Source organism: Pelmatolapia mariae, linkage group LG22 (assembly GCF_036321145.2).
Source record: "Pelmatolapia mariae isolate MD_Pm_ZW linkage group LG22, Pm_UMD_F_2, whole genome shotgun sequence".
Taxonomy (NCBI): Eukaryota; Metazoa; Chordata; class Actinopteri; order Cichliformes; family Cichlidae; genus Pelmatolapia; species Pelmatolapia mariae.
In genome coordinates, this window is record NC_086245.2 from 7,753,861 (window position 1) to 7,774,917 (window position 21,057).

At 39.2% G+C, this 21,057-nt stretch overlaps 2 protein-coding genes across 2 annotated transcripts in view; one reads left to right on the forward strand and one right to left on the reverse strand.

The window, feature by feature from the left end:
- Positions 1-6,532, reverse strand: part of LOC135933491 (adenylate kinase 2, mitochondrial-like) — a 51,601-nt gene extending 45,069 nt beyond the window's left edge. Inside the window, exons 1-2 of the mRNA XM_065471561.1 lie at positions 6,400-6,532; positions 4,971-5,081 (exon numbers count right to left, since the gene is read on the reverse strand). Coding sequence (XP_065327633.1) covers positions 4,971-5,081; positions 6,400-6,474 — 186 coding nt within the window. The 5' untranslated portion in view covers positions 6,475-6,532. The remainder of the gene's footprint in view (positions 1-4,970; positions 5,082-6,399) is intronic.
- Positions 6,533-8,170: 1,638 nt separating this feature from the next.
- LOC135933509 (C-type lectin domain family 4 member A-like) lies at positions 8,171-14,548 on the forward strand. Its single transcript, XM_065471599.1, has 10 exons — positions 8,171-8,256; positions 8,444-8,524; positions 10,119-10,232; positions 10,434-10,511; positions 10,607-10,672; positions 10,782-10,933; positions 11,049-11,173; positions 11,266-11,458; positions 11,916-12,020; positions 14,414-14,548. The coding sequence occupies exons 1-10, from the start codon at positions 8,193-8,195 to the stop codon at positions 14,546-14,548; spliced, it is 1,113 nt and encodes a 370-aa protein (XP_065327671.1). The 5' UTR covers positions 8,171-8,192.
- Positions 14,549-21,057: the final 6,509 nt, after the last annotated feature.

Sequence of the window (21,057 nt, forward strand, 5' to 3'; positions counted from 1 at the left end):
CAAAAAATACGTATATCAATCACCTGGATCACCTGTTGAGAAAGAAAAAAGAGAAAACAAGCAAAAAAAAGAGCAACATAATAAACAACATCACGATGATCTATGGGAATGTAACAGTAAATACTAAATATTGAATATTATCCTGCCGCACGTAAGATCAACAGCGCACAGTGTGCTTTGAGGTAGGAGCCAAAAAGGGTGTAGTTTGTGTGTGTGAGCACCCGTGTGTACACCTGTGAGCATGAACGCGCTTGTATTTAAAAGGTTCCTGCATGTAATGATCTGCTAGAGGGTGTGGGGAGCCACAGCCCCGTCCTCCAGGGCATGAAGCAGGTATGGAGGAGATCCAGGCTCCAGACATCCAGAGGCCCCCAGAACACAAGAGACCAAGGAAGACCAACAGAGGGGCAGCCGCGCCACTATCCCAGAAAGAGCTGAGGAGAGCCCCAGATGAGGGGTCACTCAGCAGCCGCGGAGCAGAAGCCAGGGGGGGTTGCAGTGACGTGCCAGTGAGCTCCGCCGGCAGCCAGCTGTGCCAGAGTGACCGAGCCCCAGGCCGAGAGGCCGAGGGCACCCCACCCCTGAAGGTGCCCGAGTGAGCCCCAGGCTCCAGGCCCTGACAAGCAGCCACCAGGAGTGAGCCGGTGCGTACCTGGACGCCCATCCCCGGAGACAAAGAACCACCAATGCACCGATGTCTGAGGGCGTCTGCCACTGGCAGGGGGAGTGGTGGGGGGAGATAGGCCTCCATACCTTGGAGGGCCTGAGATGTCCCCAGAGAGGTGGCGTCTGATACTCAACCTGACATATAGACACAGACAAACAGGCACACACAGATACAAACATCCATTCCCACCCTCATGCTCTCATTTGCAATTACTCAGCACTCACCCAACGTGGAGACAGACATAAATAGACGCTGTACACACAATCACACTCCCCAAGCGTACTCTAAGAACTGGGTCTAGGTACCCTTGCCCCTGGAGGGGGAAACTGCACCCAGACCCAGGTAGTGCTACCCTCTTCCCTGGGGTGGAGAGAAGCAGACCGCCCCAACTCCGCAGCAGCAGGGAGGCGCCACATTCAAGACCCCAATCAGACGGCCAACTCCTCCTCCTAGCCCCCCTGCTCCAACAGGCAGCAAAGAACGGGGGTGTGTGAAGACTCCAAACCTCCCTCCGCCCGCTCATATGTAGTGTTGATGCATGTGTGTTCTAAGGTGCATTTAAAACCCAGGAGGGTATGGAGCTACCTGTCAGAGAGCCACAGGTAAGCGCATAGCCCCTCCTGATAGCCCTCAATGTCTACGTGCATTTAAAACTGAGAGGTGGGCAACGGCGCCAGGGGTGAGGTTGTACACTCTGATGGTCATCTGGATGCCGTGTAGCGTGCCCACCCCCAAGGTCCTATATGTATGTGTTATGAGAGTGTGAGTAATGTGAATGTCTAAGTTGTGGGATAAAATTGGGACAGAGGGGGGGATGCCTCCCCTGCACCCTGGTGACACACCCCTACCCCAAGGCCCTGCATGTGTGGGTGATTGTGGTGGAGCGGGAAGAGGCAGGCAGCTGGAGATGGGGAGGGAAGGAAGGGAGGGGCAAGTGACCCCTCCCTCTTGTTTATTATTTGATGATCGGTTCAGTTCCTAATTTATTTATTTACCCTACCCTGATACACACATACTCTCTCTCTCTCTCTCTCTCTCTCTCTCTCTCTCACACACACACACACACACACACACACACACACACACACACACACACACACACACACACACACACACACACACACAGTGTTAACCCTCTCGAGGCAGGCGTTGCCGATTTGCAACAGTTAAAAACTAACAACCTGATTACCCCACATACATATTTATGAGTTTTTCTTACTCAGATTTACCACTGCAGGACTTGGTTGTGCATTAGCAATAAAAAACTTAATTTGAGCCTGAGAGGTTTCAATTTATTTTTTTAAAGTGTCTCGTCTGTCGGTTACAAGTTTTCTAGTTTCTTTAAGTTTATTTTTAACTAAACTTTTTGTTATAAAAATATTTGAGTGCTTCAACAGCACAGGTACAACTGCAACTTCAAAAAATCAATAATGTTTATCAAATGATATAATACAGTTATTGGTGTTTTCTTTAAAGTAAACTCTTCACAGTTGTTTTAAATACTTTACTTTTGTTTCCAGACAAACAGAAATTGCAGAGGAGGATTATTCACATCATACTTTGGGATGTTTCAGAATGTTGGAACTAACAGGGGGGCAGTATTTCCATACCTGTACAGTATTCCTGTTTTCCCTCAGTAAATAAATTTGAAATCAAGCTTGAAATAAATGAAATAAAAATGGACAAAAGGTCAAATGTGACCCAAATTTAAATCAATTATTCTTACACAAGGAACCTGGCTGTGGATGAAGCCTCCTCCAATTCCTTTAAAATTCTAAAAAACACCACTTTGTTCTTCAGAGTTCTTCAGAGTCTGAAGTTGTAGCAACACAGATTATAACTTGTACGTTGTGGTAAATCAACAGAAAGATGAAGAAGGAGATTCATTCTGATTAGAGCAGTGTAAATTGAAATAAAACATAATCTGCGTATTAATAAGAACACCTTGGAGCCAGGGTTTTATTTAGTCAATACATGATGCTCTTTGCCCCTCTCTTAATTATCCAAGTAACAGAACTTTTATGATAAAGCTGTAAGACAGTGTTGTTAGTGCGCTGACAGAAAGTAGTAAAAATATCAAAAAAACATTAAGTGAGAAGGTCTGTCCAAACTTTTGACTGGTAGTGTATATCTATATGATGACTGGTTGATTTTAAGTCATTTAACATGTGTCTGTTAGTCCTACAAGTTCAGCTGCTTGAGCTGAATAGTGAGATGGTGATGATTAGAGCAGGGCGATATGACCAAAAATATTTATCAAGATATACATTTGAAAATTTGTGATAACGATATAACTGACGATATAATTGAGACTAGACAAAATACTTTACAACTCCACAACTTTATTAGTGCAACCCCCCCCTCCCCCATTAATGTATTTTCACTTAAACAAGCAGCTGTTTTTTATGTGCATTAAAGTTATATAAAAATTTAACAGTGCAAATGCAAATTCCTTGCTGACAGTTTAACCAAAAGGCATTTCCAGTGGAAACTGGCCGACATATCCTCAGCATAACCATGTATAATATCCACAAAACTTAAAAAGAGGTTATACACACAATACGGTAATATTATGTTGAAGCACAGTACGTATCACTCTGCGAGGCTCCTGAGTACGATAGCCGTAATGCTCCGAGAATCCATCAAGCGGTGCGGGTTCATAGCTTAGCAAAGTCGTACTAAAACATTTGATAGATTTTCGAGCGCCGTGTAGCACATAAAATCGTTTCGAGGTCAGTAAACACAACCAGAATTCATACATAAGGCACAAGGGATTATAAGGGGCACTGTCGATTTTCAGAAAAATCAAAGGATTGATTTTAAGTGTGCCGTATTTTCCAAAAAACACGGTAATAACGACGGCCCGCTAGCATGCTCTACCAAAAATAGTGCTTTGTTGTGTATCTGACGGGCGAAAGCCACACTAGTTCCACACCACTTAAGTTGCAGCATTTTTACAAACCAGTTCTGGTTCATCCGTTTCATTCAACGTTCCACTTTCGCCCATCTCATTGTCCGTCACCGCCATGCTTTTTCCGCCATGTGCGTATGAAAACAAAGGCACTGCACATGTGCGTTTTACCCATATTCTATCGCGATATTTCATTTTCTGTGGGGCCTCCCTGCTGCTGTGGAGTCGGGGCGGTCTGCTTCTCTCCACCCCAGGGAAGAGGGTAACACTACCTGGGTCTGGGTGCAGCTTCCCCCTCTAGGGGCAAGGGTACCTAGACCTGGGGTATAGAGTACGCTTGGGGAGTGTGATTGTGTGTACAGTGTCTATTTATGTCTGTCTCCACGTTGGGTGAGTTTCTTCACTGGCCCTAGTGGGTATAGTGAAGAAAGGGGACACCAATGAATAATTCCATACAGAGACTTTCCAAAACGTTGACAAATGTTCAGATGAATGTCTGTGAAGAGACGTCTGCGTGTTCAGAGTGTGGGTCAGCTTTGATTCAGGGCTCAGAGTCTCATACTGAGTGTTCTGAGACTTGTTTTGTAGATCATTAGACGTATTAATGTACTGCATAAGAACAAAAGTAAAAGGAGAGAAACACACCAAAGAAAACAAGAAGTAACAATTATAACTCTCTCATTTCAACATGTACAGCTTATGCAAACATTAGGTCAGACCAGAAAGTAACACATTTCTGTTTCAGTTCACCAGTGGTGACTTTCTCAACAGAATAACTGATGCATTATTCTGACATGTACCAGAATAAACTCCATTAGTCTGATGCATTTCCAGTTTACTTTGAACCTCAGTGACCTTCACGTCTAAGTTATACAGCAACACCACAGGAGTTATGTGTAACCGCAAACCCCTGTGGTGTTGGCGACGTACATAGGTGACACGCCACCAAAGTTCACTGCAGAAGTCTCAATCAGGTATTGCAGCTTTCAGCAGACTAGCATTCTGGATATAGCTGACTGACAAACCCATGAGTACATGGCTGATTACCAAATTACTACATAATCCACATTAAAGACGTTACTTCAGTAAACTTTCATTTATAGTTACAGAAATACAAAAGATAAAATTAACAGCACACACACGCGCACACACGTGCACACATGCGCACGCACGCACACACGCACACACACACACAAAAGAGTGAAACTGGGGAAAGCTCGAGCTGAAAAAGAAACCTACCAGCGTGCTCAGTTCTCATGAATCAACATTAAAACTAGTTTGTTTAATCTCTTCATTAGCCAATCTGTATTTAAAGTAAAGCAAACTCGTTGTTCATGAATTATTAAGTCAACATTAAAAACGCACCAAAACACTAATAAATTAAGTCCTCACCATCTCTGCTTGTTTGACCGTTCGGGGGAATCCATCCAACAGGAATCCGTTCCTGCAGGCCGACGACTCAAGGTTCTTCTCTATGAGCTCCACGACCATCTCATCACTGACCTGCAGGGACACAAAAACTCCTATTTATCAAGCAACAATATTTTTACCTCTGCTAAAGATACTGATTTTATACATTTATTTCATGTCAATACAAAATCTTTGTATACAGCAACAGGAAATTAAAGTGCACAAATAAGAGCAAACAGCACCAAACAGTGAGAGTCAAACACAGATGGCAGAAAATCACAATCGGAAAAAGCTCTGAGCAAATTACACCAGGAACCTCGGTTACATGCTGGGAGATGAAACGGAAACAAAGAGCTCTGAAGCAGCTGCACAAACATGCGTACAGCGCTGGACACAAATCTAGAGGAAAACACACAGACGCCTACAAATGTTACAGAAGTGAATTTTGACATAAAAGAGACTTAAGTGGCCACAGAATCACAAACAATTTATTATGATACAGAATAAAATGGCTTTAAAAATCAACAAGATTCTCATCCCAACACTATTTCCCCATTCAAAACAGAAATGTTGGGGGTCATTGTTCTGTATTAATTTGTGCCTCTGATATGTAAACAGTTCCTCACACAACTCAGGTCAGCAGAGCATGCCCACTCTAAAAGTATAACATGATTTTAGCCTTGAATTGTGCTCAGGATCTACCAGACTTGGGCAGTTTTACTGGCGTCATGATGCTTGACTCGATGTCTAAACCACCACCAACCATCTGCCTTTTGGACATTTAAGTACGACAGTGAGATCATGTGGCTGCAGGTGAATCTGATCCAGTCTCAGATTTCAAAATAGTCACTATAAAGTTCATTGAACTTGATTTGAATGCTACATACAGATCATGGATTGGTGTGTAGTCTTGATAGTGAACATGCTGGAATATAAAAAAAAACTGAACTGGAACAGAAATCCACCTGTCCACATGTTACAGACCTCCAGGTTTTTTTTTGTTTTTGTTTCTCTTCATGCCTCTCTTAGTTTTGTTTTAGCATTATTGTTGATACAGTCATGTGGTTTTAATAAACTTTATTGGAACCATCACTGCAGAAATGTGTGTTCTGAATGTGCATGAAGGACTGATAAAATGTTGGCATACAATGTGACAGACCAGCACAACAGTTAGAACAGAACTGTAAAACATAAAAATAAACAGTTTCACACAGCTCATCACTTCTGCCCCATACATGGCTGAGATTTAACATGAAGGAAGGGAAGGAAGGAAGTAATCGTAATACAAGGAAAACATGAGATGTCATCAAAGACTCGGGATAACGAGTTGCAAAGTCAATAAAAACCTCAGAGGAGACAAAGGGACAGGAAGAAAAGTTTATAGAAAGATCATGAATAGAAGAGCAGTTACCAGTTTGCCAGAATCCATCGTCTCCTTCAGCCTCTTGCCGAGCTCGGAGCCTGAAGCCACCATGGCCCTCAGCATGTCTCCAGTCGCCAGGTGGCAAACGCAGTATTTCTCTGCTAGCCGAGGGGCCTGCAGGGGAGAGAAAGTGTTTTTTAGTATGGAACTATTATTCATCACTAGCAAATACCAGCTGAAGGAAATATTTGGCTGTTGACCTAAACACTGATGAACAAACACTTCCTGCACCACTGACAAATAAAACCATGATGTAGGTTTCTGAGCGTATGGCTCTGAAAAGAAAGTTTTCAGCACCACAGACTGATCTGTGGAGCTCTCGACCTTCTACACAGCGTAGCTTTCACTTTCACAACTCATCTGAGGATTAAAGATTAGAAGACATTCTGTCTGTGCTATCAGACACGTCCATGTGCCTGATCAGAGAGGACTGCGCAGTGAATCGCAAGACACAACGACGAAGGTCACACTGACACAGACATCTGGGTTTCAGCGCTCTACACAGCTGCAACAGAAATTCTTCTGAGTTATGTAACTGCGACATTGGAGCCTTACATGCCAATGAAATGCTGAAGAAATTCCAGTTTTGCACAATATAATTCTAAGAAAAACCCACTGATATGCAACTGGTCTTCTCAGACTTCCATCTGAGTTTTCTCCACTCTCTAGTATTTCTGTATCACTGCTGCAGCTCTGGTTGCAGGCTCCTGGGAGGTTTCTCAGGTACTGAATGCTGGCTATTGTTTTTAATTTACAACTGGAAATGGAGTGCTATTCTGAATTATACAGTTTACAGTTATATAAAAGGTCTCTGTCTTACATGGTAAATGTTTTTATTGATCATTTAGTTAAGGAACATGACACTAAAGGATTTATTTTCAGCACAATTTTACAACAATAAATACAGTAAAAAGAAAATATTCACATGTGAACATCAAGAACTGTTTTCAGCATTATTGTGAACAATTCACCCGTCAACAACAACACAATGTTATTTAAAATAAACCACAGTATGGGTTTGTACTTTTCCAGCTGCTTCATATCTCATATAAAAAGTTTTTGGTTCAGTTGTGAACTTAAAACAATTATATGCGTCTGTAGCCTGTGAACAGCATAATATACAAAATATATAATAACAAATGTATAAACTGCTTTAGGAAGGAGTCCAGTATTAAACTTTTACTTCGAAATGCCACCAAAAGAAAAAAAAAAAGACAGACACAAAGATAGTTTCTTTGTGTTAGTGCAGGGTCTTTACCTCACAGTATAAAGTACATTTGGGCAACAGTTTTTGTGATTTGGTGCTGTATAAATAAAAATGCCAAATAAACGTTCAATGTAGTCAGTGAGTGTCCAGTGAGTTATCAGTTAAGCTAACCCCATCCATGTCTTGGAGTACCCAGAGAGAACCTGTATAGTTATGTGGAGAACATGCAAACTGTACACAAAGACCCCAGATTTGGACCCAGGACCTTGCTGTGAGGCAACAGGGCTAAAGTGTGAATTATACTTCTGCATCAGATCTAGGCTGTATCTTATGCCATAAATCAAACTTTTGCTTAAAATTCTTGAAAAAAAAGTTAAAAATAAAAAACAAAACATTTTACAAGTATTCTCAGCCTTTGCTCAATAATTTGTTAAAGCATCTTTGGCAGCAATTACAGCCTCAGGTCTTTTTGAGACTGATTTTACAATCTTGTGAGGAAGTTTTCTTTGTCTGTATATTGTGAAACTTCTCTTTTAGAATTGCTAATACACAGCAGCCACACACACACAGCAAAATGCCTGAAGCTGAGGTAGTTTACTCCGATGTGAAGTTTGCAAGAGGAAAAAAGGGAGCCAATGGTGAGACTTATCTAGTCATCTTTCTACATGTGAAAAGATTCCTAAAAAATCTCTGAAAAGCTGTTTATATTACATCTTAGGTTTGAGTGTAATGTGAATACAGTGATTTATTTTACAGCCGCTCATTTTATCGGCAGCCACTGTCAGTGTTAACTGTGCAACAATCCGGTTTCATCTTTCATTGCAGAGGCCGTTACCCCATCGACTGACTCGACTTACTCTGAAATCAAGATCTCAAAGACTCAGCCATCCACAGCAGAGCTGTCTGGTAGGCAAACAGCAGTAATAAAAAAAAAAAAAGCAGAACATTTCTTCCAAAATTGTAGCTGTATGTAAATTTTAAAAAGAAGGACAAAATGTGTGCAACAAATAAACACGCTCAACTTTTACAGTAGTACTGGTACACAATTTGCATTTTTTTACACCTTAATTTAAGACAAAAAGATGACAATGATGAATATGAGATATAAATTATAGACATTACAGCAGCATCAGAGACTGTCAGTATAAAAAAGTAGCTGAAATAAAATGATTAATGAACAAAAACAAAATTGTAGTGGAGTTGTCACCACACTTCGTTGTAAAAATAATGTAAATTTAATTTCAGAACATCAGACCCTCTCATTTTTGAAGTGTCTCATTTACAAGTTTCCCCAATTTTTTTTTTTTTTTTACAAAAATTGGGGAAACTTGTAAATGAGACACGTTTCTTTTTTTTGTTTTTACTGGTAAAATTCTAAAGAGAAGTAAAGGTTAATTAAAGAATGAGGAAGTGGTTCTGAAGGAGTGGTTCATTTAAATAAACGAGTTTCTGTGTGTGTGTGTGTGCATGTGTGTTAATGTCAATGCAGTTTCTTTATATTTCTCAAAAACCACTGGGCTGCCTTATTGCAGAAGAGGAACTACGGTGCTGAGTTTGAGGTTGTCTCGAGGAGCAGTTCTCCGCTAAAAGATCATTTGCATAAAATTGTCAATTTTAGTCCCCCAAAGACCGACTCTGACCAGACACTCTGCTCATTTATCTAAACGAAACTTGTAGCACCATGCTGTCCTTCAGTTCCTCTTCACTGTCTACTTAATTTTTTTTTGTTATAATTGTTAACATTGTTTGTTATTTCTCCAGTGCTTATCTCCTTATTTGTAGTCCACAAAAATCAGTTGGTGGATGCACAGTTTCATTCAGGAGATTAGCGCTTTGACCTGTGTCATATCATTTTAGTTTTAACTAGTTTACTAGTATATTTTGACTTGTAACTTTTGTCTTGATCCACTGTTTGGTTAGATCTTTTTTGGTGATAAAACTTTGGGTTATCCTTTTTTGTCAGTACCGTCATCTCCAAATTATACATCATCTTGCTATTATATTTGTGTGTCACAAATTGCCTCCTGCACTCGTCTCCAGCTACTCCACCTGCCTGCACTCTCTTCTTCACCTCTGTGATGCACTGTCTGTTGCTTTGGAAGGTTGATCCCAGGTGTTTAAACTCATCTACCAGCACCAGCTCTGTTTTTTACAACTTCATCATGTCCAGTTTTATTAAAGACAGGAATGTGCAATGAATACAGGGTGCAGTCAAATATGTTATTATCTGCCTTGCAGATTAAAAAAAATGGATAAACAGAGTTTTATAAAAACAAAATAAAATGGGAAAAAGAGAATAGACAGAATAGTCACTTGTTTACCTTTGAGGTTGGTGTGTTTTAAATCTGTGATTCTGTGCTTGAAGAATGAGCCAGTGAATCGTGTTCTTTGTACAAAAACAGCGAGAACATTAACATCTCAAATCTAGCTCAATAAAATTCTGAAACACATTTACACCACATCTCACATCTCTAACGTGTTTCCTTTTCTCACTATTCAGACAGTCCTCAACAAGCTGTGGTGAGCAAAGGGTCAAAGGTCACCTCAGAGAGAGTGGTCCTGGTGGTTCTCAGTGTTCTCCTGGCAGCTGCTCTCATTGCTCTGTGTTTTACCAGTGAGTTAATATTAGAATTTAATAAGACTTAATTAACATCAGCTTTTTTCAGTAATGCTAAGAAGAATAATGCTTCTGATGAATGTTTTTCTCAAAATACTGTATTTTACTTTTTAACAGATGTAAAAAATCTTTTCAGCGTAAACAAAAAAGTTACTGACTAATTTGTTTATTTGCTTTTGATATTTTTTTTTTAATCAGCATTTGATAAAAGTAGAACTAACCAAGAGCTTGAAAATCTGAAACTTAAAAAAACGAAGTGTGAAAGTAATCTCACAGGTAAGCATATACACCTGGTATACTGTGATATTTGGTCAGACATTCCCAATGAATGACTGATGAAAGTTGATTTTTTAAATTCTTTATTCTAACAGAGACTCTCTCTAAGATAAAATCATGCAGCACAGTGCAGCCGACCTGTCCAGGATCTACAGTAGTAGGTAAGTTATGGATTTTGTCTTTGAGACACAAACTTCAAGCTAAGTTCACACAAACATGAACAGTGATTTCTTCCACCTGACTGAAGTCGTTGTTGTAATCTCTTCAAAGATGATCCTTGTTATAAATGTGAAGAAGGCTGGGAGCAAGATGGAGGAAAGTGCTATTACTTCTCCATCAGTAAATCATCCTGGAAACAGAGCAGAGATGAGTGTAGAGCTAAAGAAGGAGACCTGGTTAAGATAGACAGCAGAGAGGAGCAGGTATGAAACACTGCTGCATGTTCATGTTCTCACATGTTTTATTACATCTTTATGTTTCACCTTCTCAGCACAGAAAAGTCTAACAAAGTCATTTTCATCATCTTTTCCTTTTCAGACTTTCCTGGAGAGAAGACTGAGAGATGTAATGACTAGAGATGAGGACAAGTTCTGGATCGGACTGACAGACTCAGCAGTAGAGGGCAGATGGGTGTGGGTGGACGGATCATTACTGGATCAAAGGTTTGATTGTTGTGAAAATATATTTTTTTCATTTCCAGAATGAAAGTTGTGAGTTTTTACTAAACTAATTCTTTTTGTTCTTTATCTCTTAGTTTGAAGTTTTGGAGTGGCAACGAGCCAGACAATTGGAAAGGGCGCAATGGTGAACATCCTGATGGAGAGGACTGTGCGAGGATGGGAGCAAAAGGTGGAGCTGATGATCTGAAGTGTTGGTTTGATGCATTTTGCTCAAAGCCTCAAAGAAGTATTTGTGAGAAATCAGAAGTTAAAGGACAGTTTAAAAAAGTATGTGACTGAAATTCACATATGAACCACCAGAATGAAGTGATGCAATTTTTAAAATAATGTCACAAACAGAAACAAAATGAACACAGTAAAATAAACATGAGTAATATTTTGTATCTGATATTTTGTAGTTTTGAAGTGATTAACACGAACAAGAAATGTGGTTCGATCCCAGGCTGCCTCCTGGCTGCATGCCAAATATACTTGGGCAAGATACTACTTGCCCAAGTATATTTGCCTACTGGTGGTGGTCAGAGGGCCCGGTGGCGCCAGTGTCCGGCAGCCTCACCTCTGTCAGTGCGCCCCAGGGCAGCTGTGGCTACAATGTAGCTTGCCATTGCCAGTGTGTGAATGACTGAATGTAGTGTAAAGTGCTTTGGGGTCCTTAGGGACTAAGTAAAGCGCTATACAAATGCAGGCCATTTACCATTTAAATCTCAGTTTTTTTTTATTGCAGTGTGACTTTACTGCACTATATAGCAGGTGGTTCTATGTCAGCGAAGAACAACACTTCGCCATGGCTGTAAGTAGTGGCAGAGTAATAGTGGATGATGAGCAGCAGGTGAGTTATGACAAGCTTGCATGAAATTGAGGTGGGGACCAGGCTGGGAGGAGTCAAGGGGGAGAGAGAACAGCCAAAATAAACAGACACCAGAGAGGACCGGGGGACCATGACATATGTTTTTTTTAAAAAAAGCTTTTTTTTTGGATGCAATTTTAACATCAGGACTTTTTATGAAAGTCTTTATGAACAGAAAATAAACTATGATTTATGAAATGATTTATGCTGTTTCTGTTTCTTCTTTAAAAAAAAAAAGTCTTCTACAACAACACAGCATATTTTGTCCTGTCTTCCTTCACTCTCCCCAACCAGCAGATGGCCGCCCCTCCCTGAGCCTGGTTCTGCTGGAGGTTTCTTTCTGATAAGATCCAGTTTTTCCTTCCCACTGTCGCCAAAGTGCTTGCTCATATGGGTCATATGATTGTTGGGTTTTTCTCTGTGTATATTTTTGTAGGGTGTAACTTATAATATAAAGCACCTTGAGGCAACTATTTGTTGTGATTTGGTGCTGTACAAATAAATTGAATTAAATTTCAGTGTTGATTGTTTACATTTTTTTTTCATGTTTCCACACAAACAGACACTGGAGTGGAGGATTATTCAGCTCATGATGTGAGATGTTTCAGAATGTTAGAAATAAACAAGCGTTGTTAAGAAAGAAATTACACCTAAAACCTTTTTTTTTAAATCAAAAGAACAATGCTGGAGGAGCACAGTCACATCAGACAATTACAGCCTGACCACAGGGGGGCAGTATTTCCATGTCTGTTTCATTCTGTCTAAGAACAGTTTTCAATTGAAGTTAATTTGTAAATTAGAATAAAATATCATCTGTGTGTAAAGAAAAATACCTTCAGGCCTGTGTTTTATCAATCAACACATGATACAATTTAATTCTTTCCTAATTAACTAAGGAGCAAAGATTTTACAGTAACATAAAAAAAGTTGTTTACACACAAATATCTTTACAACTTTTGACTTAAAAAAAACAAAGCCATTAAAAAAAATTATGATTTATGATCTATGAGGTGTTGGAATCAGCGTGATTATTTTCTTTTCAGCTTCAGCTTGTGTGTTGCTTTTCAGATCTGGTGTGTAATCCTTTTTTTTAAAAAAAAAAATCTGTTTGTAATTCTGTAATCTGTCTGTAATTCATAAAATCTTTGATGTCTCTCATTTCTGAAACAGTATTTGAATGTATGAGAACAAAAAGTGTCAATAAAAATCTGAAACTTAAGCATTTATGGCCAGTCTACTGCAAGTTTTGGTCACACTTTGATTGTTTTTAATTGTCAGTCTTATTCACGCTGGTGACACACTGTGGTCGCAAAAGTAGAAGCCATCCTGATAGAGATCCAACTTTTTTAGATCCAATTAAAATCAAGGCACTCAAAAATATGCTCTGGAAAAGAGCAGAATTCTTGGAACAGAATTCTGAATCATGAACAGCAGGAAAAATACATCCAGACATTTAGCAAGAGAATTACATAGCAGAAAGCCAGACCCTGGGGTGTACAGCCAAATGCACAAACAGCAGAGCAACACAGAGACGAACAGAAAGCAGCAGCAGAAAAAAACGTGCTGAGGTGTCATCTGGTCCCCCTAATATATAGGGACCAGTATCCCCGCCACCTGCTGCTGGGTAACTTTCCCACCTGTCCTCCAGCCAAACACAGGGTCAGGTAGCGGCCAAGGTCCTGGCCAGAGGTCAGTCAGGACTCTGGCTACCCTTTGTTTTGGCCTATCAAAACAGGTCATGACACTGTCAAACATCGCACATTAATCCTAATTATTAAATCTTACAAAGCAAATGGCACAATCTTATAATATACAATCTTATAACTACATAGGTTACATGCTTAACATATAAAAACATTTCAGTGTAGGTTAGTGAGTGTGTGTGTGATTATCTCGTATGATATTTTATTGTGATGTGTTCAGGATCTCTGTTACAATGTTACTGTTTTGGTTGTGCATCATCAAAGACATTGAGTGTGTATTGGGGAAAGTTAGTTACCGGAGCTGGAGAGTGAGTTATTCAGGAGATCTCTCCCCTTACATTAACAGCCCTGTTACTGTACCACCTTAACAAACCATGTGCTTAAGACTACATGAAAGTTAAAACATACATGTTCAGTGCAGATAGATATGTAGATAGATATAGTGTATATAGTTATATAGTTAAACATGTCACACAAAAGTCCACCACACTGGAATGATTTCCTGTGTCGTTCAGTGGTGCTTTTTGGTAATCTCAGTCTCTCACTGAGCGCGCTCCTGTGGTGAGCCAGCATGTCATGGAGTGGGTGGGAGTTATTATCCAGCATTGTCTTTCTCTTGGACAACATCCACCTCTCCCTAAGGGAGTCATTTCCTCAACTGTTTCTGTTCAGACATTTCTGGAGAGAAGAATGAGAAACATCATGAATGAAGATGACAAGTTCTGGATCAGATTGACAGACTCAGCAGTAGAGGGCAGATATTTGTGGGTGGATGGTTCACCACTGTGTAAAAGGCTTGATTTTTGAGAAAACTTTAGGTTGTGCCACATTTGCGACAAAACAATTTTAATAACATGCTAAAATATCACCTCATCTCATGGGCAGTTCCTCATTTTGTTATGCTTTAATACTTTTTGTTTTTATCTTCCCTTTAACCGCCTGTTAAAGGGGAAGATGATTCATTATTTAATGAATCATTTTAATGTAAGCAGCTATCTCCTGGAAGTTTTCAGTCTTTTGAATATGTGGCTTTACAGCTGAAGGCCCCATCCAAAGTTGTGTTTCTTAATGTTTACAGGCCTCCCAAATACTGTGCAGACTTTTTTAATGACCTCAGTGAACTGCTGTCTGTGATCTGTGTTGATTTCGACTGTGTAATTATTGTTGGGGATTTTAACATCCATGTGGACAACCCTCAGGACAAAGGGACTAAAGACCTGAGCAACACTCTGGGCAACTTTGGGCTGACTCAGCATGTAACAGAGGCCACACATAATAGAGGACACACTCTTGACCTACTGATCTCCAAGGGCCTGAGCATTTCAAAGGTTACTGTGTCTGATGTGGGCCTGTCTGATCATTACTGTGTTTTCTTTGAAAGTAAAATCTCAGCCCACACAAATATATCAACAGCAGTGATCACAAAACGGTGTATAACTGAACACAGTAGTGAGATCTTTAACCAGGTCTTCCCATTAACACCTGACCTGTCCAGAGGTTCAGTCAATGAGCTCGTCACTAGCTTCAATGCTAAAATGTTAAATGTAATGGACACTATTGCTCCCATTAAGGTGAAGGTTATCTCTGGAAGGAAGAAGTCTCCATGGAGAAACTCCACACTGGTGAAAAATGAAAAAAGAGAGTGTAGGAAAGCTGAGTGCAGATGGAGAAAAACAAACCTCCAGGTTCATTATGACATCTATAAAGAGAAACTTCACAATTATAATTTACAACTGAGGAGTGCAAGGAGGTCCTACTTCTCTGACATCATCACCAAAAACAGTCATAACGCTCGGGTCTTATTTTCTACAGTTGACAGGCTAACAAACCCTCCTGTGTCAGTGGCAGCTGAACTTCATTCGACCATGGCCTGCAATGACTTTGCCAAATTCTTCACAGAAAAAATCCAAAAGATTAGACAAGCAATTGGTACATCAACAGCAGATCCAGGATATGTACTGTGTCCACCGAAAAACTGTTTAAACACCATCAAACAGTTTCACCCTATTAACAGCAAAGACCTGGAGGACATCTTAGGCCAACTGAACTCCTCCTCTTGCTGTTTAGATGTCCTGCCAACAAGTTTTTTCAAAAAGGTCTCAAAGACTTTGGAGTCAGACCTGTTACAGATCGTAAACTTTTCTTTAATGTCAGGTGTGTTTCCAGAATCACTAAAAACTGCTGTAATTAAACCTATACTGAAAAAGGACAATCTTGACAAGACACAAATGAATAACTACAGGCCGATCTCAAATCTCCCATTTTTAAGTAAGATCATTGAAAAAGCAGTTTCTCAACAGCTCAATCACTTCTTAAAACAGAATAACTGCTACGATGCCTTCCAGTCAGGTTTTAGACAGAACCACAGCACTGAAACCGCTCTGACCAAAGTGTTTAATGACATATGTTTGAATACAGACAGTGGAAAAATGTCAGTCTTAGTTTTACTGGATCTCAGTGCAGCATGTGATACTGTTGACCACAACATATTACTCAAACGACTGGAGAATTGGGCAGGTCTTTCAGGAACTGTACTAAACTGGTTCAAAACATACTTAGAAAACAGGAAATACTTTGTATCAATAGGTAACTTCACATCTGAGCAGACAAGTATCACATGTGGAGTTCCCCAAGGTTCCATCTTGGGACCCCTTCTGTTTAACATTTACATGCTCCCACTGGCACAGATTATAAAGAACAACAAAATAAACTATCATAGCTATGCAGATGACACACAAATATATATCACAATGTCACCAGGAGCCCGAGGCCCTGTACAGGCTCTTGGTAAATGCATTGAGGAAATTAATGACTGGTTGTGCCACAATTTTCTACAGCTAAACAAAAACAAAACTGAAGTAATAGTCTTTGGTGCCAAAGAAAAACGATTACAGGTCACCAGAGAACTTCAATCTATACACCTAAAAACCACAAACCAGGCGAGAAATTTGGGTGTAGTGATGGATGCAGACCTAAACTTAGAAAAACACATTAAGAGAATAACAAAATCAGCTTACTATCACCTCAAGAATATTTCAAGGATAAAAGATCTGATGTCTCAACAGGACCTGGAAAAACTAGTCCATGCATTCATCTTTAGTAGGCTTGATTACTGTAACAGCATCTTTACAGGTCTACCTAAAAAATCAGTCAGACAACTACAGCTCATTCAGAACTCTGCTGCTCGAGTCCTCACTAAGACCAAAAAAGTGGACCACATCAGTCCAGCTCTGAGGTCTTTACACTGGCTGCCTGTCCGTCAGAGGATAGACTTTAAAGTTCTGATGCTGGTCTATAAAGCTCTGAATGGTTTAGGACCAAAATACATCAGTGACCTCCTGACCCAGTATGAACCTTCCAGATCCCTCAGGTCATCTGGATCCGGTTTTTTATCAGTTCCCAGAGTCAGAACCAGACACGGAGAAGCTGCATTCAGCTTTTATGCTCCATATATCTGGAACAAACTCCCAGAAAGCCTCAGATCAGCTGAAACACTCAGTTTATTTAAATCCAGGTTGAAGACTCACCTGTTCTCAGCTGCTTTTGAATAAAGCACCAAATCCACACTTTTAAGCTTACATTTCAAAACTTACATTTTAACTACTGATTTTATATACTGTTTTGTTTGTTTGTTTGTTTGTTTGTTTGTTTGTTTGCTTGGCTTAATCAATTTTAAATCATGCTTTTTATTTGTTTTTGTTTTTAATGTCTCTGTAAAGCACTTTGAATCACCTTGTTGTTGGATTGTGCTATATAAATAAACTTGCCTTGCCTTGCCTTGCCTGCAAATCTGATGGAACACAAAAAATTGTTGTTGCATTTGTATGCAAGAGATCAGCACAATGTACCACAGGGACAGACATTTCAACAATAAAAAACCCTTTCATCAGTTATTAAAAATATTAATAAAAGTTATTCTGACGGGAAGAACCAGACTGTAGCTGAAGCCTCCTCCCTCCTCTTTAGTCAACAGGAAGTTGTTTTTTTAAGCTTTAACACAGAAGTTGAAGTTACAAGGAGTAAGGAAGCAATTAGAGTGAGCATCATTGTTAGCTACATCTATTTTCTATTAAATGTATAAAGAATTGAATCTATGATAAATAACAAGGGAAACATAATTTCAACACTTTGTTGTGTTTTGTGATTCAGAGACTGTTGGATTAAGTCTGAAGTCAGGATCTTGAAGTTTCAGCATGATGAGCCGTCCGCAGAGCTTCATAGAAGGTAAGAACATTAATGTGGTGGTAAAACAACAGGAAGGTGACGGAGCTTCAGTCAGATCTGAGTGATCATCATCAGACTTTAAATTAAAGTTAAGATGTTTGTGCTGGAATAGAACAACATTATATGTATACGACTTAAAAATAGTTTGAGTCCACATTCATTGTTTAATCATATCAATTATTTTTCTTTATTTATTGCATACATCAGAAATGTAAAGCGTCAAAAGTAATTGATGAAGAAAGAGTGTTTAAAAGTTTTGCAAAATGAAGATGTGAAGAGCAAAAACAAAAACAGGAACTGACCAAAAGGATGTGTGACATGTTAACATGTTTTAACTCAAGTGTTTCCTGTTCAAAGCATCTTAATCAACTTTAATGTTCTTGTATTGACACTCAGCTACAGTTCAGTGTACTGTAATAGTACTAAAGTATTGTAACATGAGAAACTGTTTAAAACTGTTGTAACTGATAAATACACACTTTTCTGAACTCTCACATTGTGTCTCCTCTAAATGTTCATCAGGTGAAGCTCCTGACTCTCGGCATGCAAAATCAAACAGAGGGTCAAAGGTCACCACAGAGAGAGTGGCACTGGTGGTTCTCTGTATCCTGCTGGCAGCTGCTCTCATCATTATTTATCGTCTCTGTGAGTTTGTGTGGTTTTCTTTTTGTTTCTTAACTTAAAAAAAAATCAATGATCTAATTTTCTGTAAAGTTAAATGAGAAGCAAAATATTTACAGTGAAGGTGTAAAACACTGCAGAGTGCCACATTGGCTTTGTTTTAATCGTGTTGCAACAACTTAAAGATGCGTCCAACTTTTCAGAGCTTTTTGAAAAATCTGTCTGATTGTTTCTCTCATTTTTAAATCAGCAGTTGAAAACATGAGAACTAAAGAAACACTGAAAACACAAAGCTACAAAAATCCTTTCAGTGTAAACAAACCTCACTGACTGACTGGTTTGTTTGTTCTTTTTTAATCAGCGCTTGATAAAATTAGAACGAACAAAGAGCTCGAAAACCTGAAACATCACAAAATGAAGTGTGAAAGTAATCTGACAGGTAAGCATATACAGCTGATTGTTTCTAACCTTCAGTCTAAATCAAACTCATGACACACAGCTGACTGGGCCTTTTTTACTTCCTGTAAATGATTATTTGTTTTTAATTCAAACTTGAGATAAAAATAGATGATGAATGACTGATGACTGTTTATTCTTCATTCTAACAGAGACTCTCTCTAAGATAAAACCATGCAGCACGGTGCAGCCGACCTGTCCAGGATCTACAGTAGTAGGTAAGTTATGGATTTTGTCTTTGAGACACAAACTTCAAGCTAAGTTCACACAAACATGAACAGTGATTTCTTCCACCCGATTGAAGTCGTTGCTGTAATCTCTTCAAAGATGATCCTTGCTCTAAATGTGAAGAAGGCTTCGAGCTACATGGAGGAAAGTGCTATTACTTCTCCAGCAGTAATTCATCCTGGAAACAGAGCAGAGATGAATGTAGAGCTAAAGGAGGAGACCTGGTTAAGATAGACAGCAGAGAGGAGCAGGTATGAAACACTGCTGCAGGTTCATGTTCTCACATGTTTTATCACATCTTTATGTTTCACCTTCTCAGCACAGAAAAGACTGACAAAGTAATTTTCTTCATCTTTTCTTGATCAGACTTTCCTGGAGAGAAGACTGAGAGATGTAATGACTGAATATGAGGACAAGTTCTGGATCGGATTGACAGACTCAGCAGTAGAGGGCAGATGGTTTTGGGCGGATGGATCATTACTGGATCAAAGGTTTGATTGTTGTGAAAATATATTTTTTTCATATCCAGAATTAAAGTTACCCGTGAAACAATTCTTTTTGTTTTTCATTCCTTAGTTTGAAGTTTTGGAGTGGCAACGAGCCAGACAATTGGAAAGGGCACAATGGTGAACATCCTGATGGAGAGGACTGTGCGAGGATGGGGGAAAAAGGTGGAGCTGATGCTCCGAAGTGTTGGTTTGATGCATTTTGCTCAAAGCCTCAAAGAAGTATTTGTGAGAAAGCAGAAGTAAAAGGACAGTTTAAAAAAGTATGTGACTGAAATTCACTTATAAGACTCCAGAATGAAGTGATGCAATTTTTAAAAACAATGCCACAAACAGAAACAAAGTGAACATAATAAAATAAAGATGCGTAATATTTTGCATCTGATACTTTTCAGTTTTGATGTGATTAACATGTAAAAGAAATGTGGGAGCACCTGTGAAATTCATTAAACTATTTTAAAATAATAAATGATCCTGTTTTGTAAAATCAAAGCCATCTAGAAAATTCCAAAACATTTGGGATACTGAATCAGTGAGTACATCCTATAACTTTAGAAGAAACTATGAATTTTTTTTGTCACTTTTAAAGGAAAAAGAAAGAAATGAAGAAAGAAAGACGTGTGAAGTGTCACAATGGAATAAGTAATTCACGTCAGTGTTATTAAAAATACGAAGTGAGTGTTATGTCACATTTAACATCGAGTCATCCGGTATAAGAAAATGAGGCTGTGGTTCTCAGAGTTTTCAGTGTGAGAAGCTTTTTGTAACTGTTATAAATGATACACATTTCTCAACTCTCACATCTGTGGCTCCTGAAAAATGTTCATCAGGTGAAGCTCCTGACTCTTAACATGCAAAATCAAACAGAGGGTCAAAAGTCACCTCTGGCATTGTGGCACTGCTGGTTCTCTGTGTTCTCCTGACAGCTGCTCGTGTAGTCATTTATCTTCTCTGAGGTTTTGTTTGTTTTCAAATGTGTCTGAACTACAAGAAATTAAACAAGCGACAGAATATTTGCTGTTTCTTTAAAATCGTGCTCGCTTCAGCCTTCGTATGACCTCATTGTATTAACTGTCTTTTGTTTTTGTGTGTTTTTATTTTTTTGAAAATGTGGTTTTATCCAGGATCTGAATCAAAGCAGGCGACAAATAAATCCTCACAAAATCCCCAAATTCCTTTTAATAAAGGCAAACAACAACAACAAGCAAATACTTGCTGTCCTCAAGTGGCAAACTTGTATTATTCATTCATTTGTACGTGGCTACTGATCTTTTGTATACT